Raw genomic sequence first — 5,090 nt, forward strand, 5'->3', positions numbered from 1 at the left:
CGGGAAAGACAGAGCAACTACAGCCAACCCCAACCAGGTACTTAGTCACGCTTATCAAGAAATTTACTTCACAATAACCTCTGCTCAGAAACAGTGTATGAGCTCTAGTAAATAAGCGCAGAATAAGGAACACGGCACAGGTAGCCCCCACCCCTCCAACTGCACACACAAACACACACACACACACACACACACACACACACACACACACACACACACACATTTCAACACCCCTCAGAAGCATTGCTGCCTACTTTCTGCTGCAGCTCAAAAATTGCACTGAGGCAAATTAAAGAATTCAAATAAATAATTTTTTAAGGAAACCACAGATGTCATGTCCTCCATACTAGACCATCCAGCCTTTTATCTGTGTACAGTAAAAACTCCAGCCTTTCTGATGATATAGGGCTGCATTAGTGCCTGTTGATGGCATGGGGAGCTTACACTTTTGGAAAGACACCATTTGTTACAATTTATTTGTTACATCTTTTAATACGTTTACTGTGTTTGTTAATTGTTGCATTTTGATTTTTGATGTCCATTTTATTTATTTATTTTTTCAAAATTGTGATTGAATGAACAAAAACAGTGTTAAAAGTAGTGATCTCCCAATACCTGGCTCAATATCAGCATTTTTACATGTATTCATGATTATACAAAATGCTCCAATACTCGAGAGCTATACTCATATCAGTGTAAAATACTGAGATACTAGTATCAATAGTCCATTGAATGTGTTACAGTTTACATTTCAAGTGAAATGTTTGAAAAACAAATTTTATTTGTTATTTTTAGTTCTTTAAAACTTTTGCAGTAGTACATATTCTGTAAGTTTGATTTGATCCAGTCAGAGCGGCTGTAGACCTAAAAGGATGGATTGTTCTAAATAAAAGAATTGTGTTTTTAAAAGTCATTGTGTAGTTTTTATGTTCTAACTCAGTAAGTACTCAATATTGGTCTTCCGTATTGGTGAGTACCCAAACTGAAGTACTTTTACTCATACTTGTTTTTAGAAAAACAGGTATTGGACGCCCCTAGTTAAAAGTGTTATGACTTTGCTGAAACGTAATCTCAATTTATATCTCTCTTCTTCCTTTAGATTTAGACTTCTGTAAGAGTGGGCAGCTAAGGAGCCCAGACTACCACATCCATCAACAGCAGCAGCAGCAGCATCAAGAGGAAGAGGAAGAGGTGCTGCGTACTGGACCGGCTGCCCACGATCACAGTCGCGGTTATTCTCTCGGCGTGAGCTCRGATGTGGACACGGAGCCCGAGGTGGACCCCTCTCCCGCTCACGGCCTGCAGCACATGTGGATGCGTGGCCTGAAGTCGGAGCAGAGCTCGTGTCTCACAAGCCGTGCTAACTCTGCCCTTTCTCTGACTGACACCGAGCATGACAGGAAGTCCGAGCCGGACAACGGTAAGTGGTGGAAAAAAATTAATTCTTGCTTTTCTCACTTTTGACATGAAATTGGCTCTCACTTTGAAGGTCGCATATGCTGAAGTCCAGGTTCTTCTTTGTCATTCGTGTTTTCTGATATATTCCCAACAGTCTCATTATAAAAATTTGAAATTTCTTGCCGGTAAATGCAAAGAAAAACAACATATGACATTACACCTTTTTCAAAGGTTTAAATCCAAGCCTTGGGAAATTACACGATTGAAACTGTTTTTTTTAAACTGGGTCTCACGCTTGAGTTCCTCGCTCTTTGAAGGCTCTTTGATGTGACTTAACGCAGAAAATGTGCTATAGGTTATTTGCTGGGCTTGTATTGGAAGCGATCTCATGGCTGACCACGGATGCAGTTTGAGGGAAGATGGTGGGTTTCCACAGTACATTACTGGAAYTATCCATGAAACGCAGGGGCAGGGTTTGGTTTTAATTCTTTGTGGCAAAGAAATTGAAGGGGTCACACATCTTCAGTGCTTGACTGACTGCCTGAGGGCAACTGACAACGGCCTCTGTGGGAAGACCACGGAGCCTGGAAGGTGGAGGAGAAGTCGAGAGGCGGGGARGATGATACGGGGCCAAGCAGAGAAGAGTCTGGGATGGTGCCAGCTATCTGTCGTGCACTGCTGGGCTTGGCTTGGCTCCCTGCAGATGGAGCGTTAGTTAGAGGTGCACACAAACAAAAGCAGAGCTCTCCAACCCGTCCCCAAGGGCGCTGTCTGTTTATGTGCCACAAAAAAGGTGGAACAAATTCAGTGGCTGAGAAGGAGATGGGTGATACGGGAGGAGAGAGAGAGCATGTGGGGGGAAAAGAGAATTAGAGATGGAAAGAATAAGAGACAGGCAGAGCAAAAAATGCAAATGAGAGAATAGAAATGGTAATGTAATGGTATAATTAGAATGAGAATAAAAGGAAATGAGTGGTTGAGGTTAAAAGAGGTGAAGGAGAAGCTAGTTTCGAGTGCCACAAAAAGATGGTGGGAGGTGGAGGGAACCGACTGAAGGAGTGATGGAACATGTGAAAAAGTGCTTTAAGACGTGCTTGTTTGTGTTGCACCCAGGGGTGGTGTTTAATGACTGTCAAACTGGACGTGGAATCAGCCCTTAAAAAAAGGAGAAATAAATCACAGGATGCAAGAGGTGAGGCGGTGAAGGAAAGCAGGAGTGCTCGCAGCGTTACACAGTAATCAATTTGTGACGGTTGCGTGCATGCGCGCAGAAGTTATTACCATTTGAGATGAGGACCTCCATCCTTATCGAGGGTCAGTGGAAAAAAATCCCAAAGACGGAGAAGGCAGAAGTGACTGCTCAGAGGAAACAGAATGGATGAAGCAGTAGAGGATTTAAATGTTCAAAGCATTTTGTTTTTTTTCTGCCACAGTGCACCGCAAAAGCTGGTTTATGCGTGGATTTCACATGTCACATGATGATGAACGTCCTGTGGTGCTCAAAACTTTGACACAACCTCAAGCTCTTTCTTTTACTCTTACCTCATAGTTAAAGGAGCAGATCAGCTACTGTATTTTCAAGTGGGTATCTTTGTAAAGGTTCTAAATAAATAATGTCTTCCTCAGACAGCATCTTGAACAGACTCAGTTTGGAGAAATAATATTGATGCTTGGCCAAACTAACAAGCTCTTGGCTAATCTGAACATAGCCAAGATCAACGTAGATTACTGCTATCTTAAAACAGCTCTAATCATGGTTCCTGTGAATGCTATTATATAAACTCTTAAACCTTTGATCATTTTGATTGGCATAATCATGGACAAGATCATTTTGGTAAAAAATTAAAAAAAAAATTCCAAACACAAATGACTTTAGGATCAGGGGCACCTTCGGACATTTTCAAAAAAGTAGCCAGATTGGGACCACAGATATTTTTGATGTGTCCCACCAGACTAAAAGCTTTAACAAAGTTTCAGTTTTGTTACGCAGTTGTCATACAGTAGGGTATGATGATTGGTTTATACTTCAACTGCAAGCCTTGCTGATGCTGTTGCGTGACAAAAATTGTGTAGCTTCTGTCTATCTCCCACTGACACCCCCGTCGGGTACATTTCCCCCAGTCAGAAGGTTGTCTTGCAGACCTGTTAGGCTCACAGTGTGAACTTTGTGGGCGTGTTTGTTTATGTGGAACAGAGCATGCTTCTACTGCACGTCACTTTGTTTAATGTGGTCCGCTTCCAGAAGCCTGTTTTTTATAGCAATATTCTCGTTCCCATTTTATAACTATCACCAAAGGCAGCGTATGAGCTCCCCGAAGCCATAACCTCAAATGTCACGATCTGTTGGATGGGTTTGTCTAAATGAGCAGTAGGTTTATGGAATTACAAGAAGTGACTCTGGTCGTCCATCTCCTGCATGGTAAATTGATTATTAGCCTAAACTTGCGCACGTTTTATCAACTCCAAGGACACCAAAGCATTACACACCAGTCATTCACCCATTCATACACACACACTGATGGTGGTAAACTACATTGTAGCCACAGCTGGGGMTTTGAACTGGCAACCCACCAATTACAGGACAAACCCCTACCTCCTGTAGCCACTGTCGCCCCATGCATCTGTCAGATCAACAGACTGAACTCACATTGCTCATGTCTGGTCCTGTTTGTGGTTTATAAGTGAGTGAAAAAACAACCTCTGTCTATCCTATCACTGTTGTGGTTTATAAGCTTAGCTATGCACATGAAGTGTGCTACATCGGGCGAAATTACGATTTATTCCCCACCTCTTCCTCCTGACTATAAACACTCTGTAAGACAAAGACACTCAAAATGACGTAATCACTGATCRGCTGTCTCCCGTCTTGTTGAAGTTTAAACCAGGCTTATTAAAAAGTACAGCAGTTAGGGCATCTCCTTCTGATTTAGGCTTCAGCTCACTGAAACATGTCTTTTCCCACTAAATTCATGTTTTTATAATCATGTTACATATATAAGACTGATCAGCCAGAGGGGTGTCAATGAGGAGGGGCAGAAAATTTATGGGGTAGCCTTGACGCCCCTTCCCGACCCCCACTTAATGATGCCTTTGACCTGCAAGTGCTGTGTGTTGCTGCTGCTGGTGCATTTTATCCATGTAAATAAACATAAAATTCCAAATATATAACCTTGTAATGCAAAATTAGCGGCCTCGTAAAGGTTTATAAAATGGCGCTCTCATGAATCTCTGTAATTTGAGACTGGAGTTACCCACTTTGATCTCGGCTGTTCTTGGACTAGCCATCAAATTGAGACAGTCCAATATGCTCAAGTCTACAGTGGATAAGATTTTCTTTATTACACATAAAAAACACTTGAAACAAATCCAACTGTTTCCTTAAATCTTTGTGAATTGATATCCTTTACTTGGCAACTTGTTTCACTCTTTAGCTCCAGGAACCCATTCATTCTCATCCCACTTCCTGTCCATCTCCCTCTGACACAGGACCAGGTGTGTTCATGCGTGGCATCCTCTAATAGGAAATGCATTATGGATGTCACATGTCTTTCCATCGACACAACAAACTCTCACACCCCCTCCTGTTCTCAGCGATAATGAAAGTTAGTGCTATTTGGTGGCGGTGGAGATTGATGTAAAGGGGCTGCATAAAACACACACACACACACACACACACACACACACACACACAC

The 5,090-nt window shown here is 42.1% G+C and overlaps 1 protein-coding gene across 1 annotated transcript in view; it reads left to right on the plus strand.

The window, feature by feature from the left end:
- Nucleotides 1-1,099: 1,099 nt before the first annotated feature.
- Nucleotides 1,100-5,090, plus strand: part of LOC106535680 (teneurin-1) — a gene marked incomplete at both ends in the record, with an annotated part of 47,401 nt that continues 43,410 nt past the window's right edge. The window contains 1 exon segment of the mRNA XM_014032746.1: nucleotides 1,100-1,420. Coding sequence (XP_013888200.1) covers nucleotides 1,100-1,420 — 321 coding nt within the window.

Source organism: Austrofundulus limnaeus, unplaced genomic scaffold (genome assembly GCF_001266775.1).
Source record: "Austrofundulus limnaeus strain Quisiro unplaced genomic scaffold, Austrofundulus_limnaeus-1.0 Scaffold1527, whole genome shotgun sequence".
Taxonomy (NCBI): Eukaryota; Metazoa; Chordata; class Actinopteri; order Cyprinodontiformes; family Rivulidae; genus Austrofundulus; species Austrofundulus limnaeus.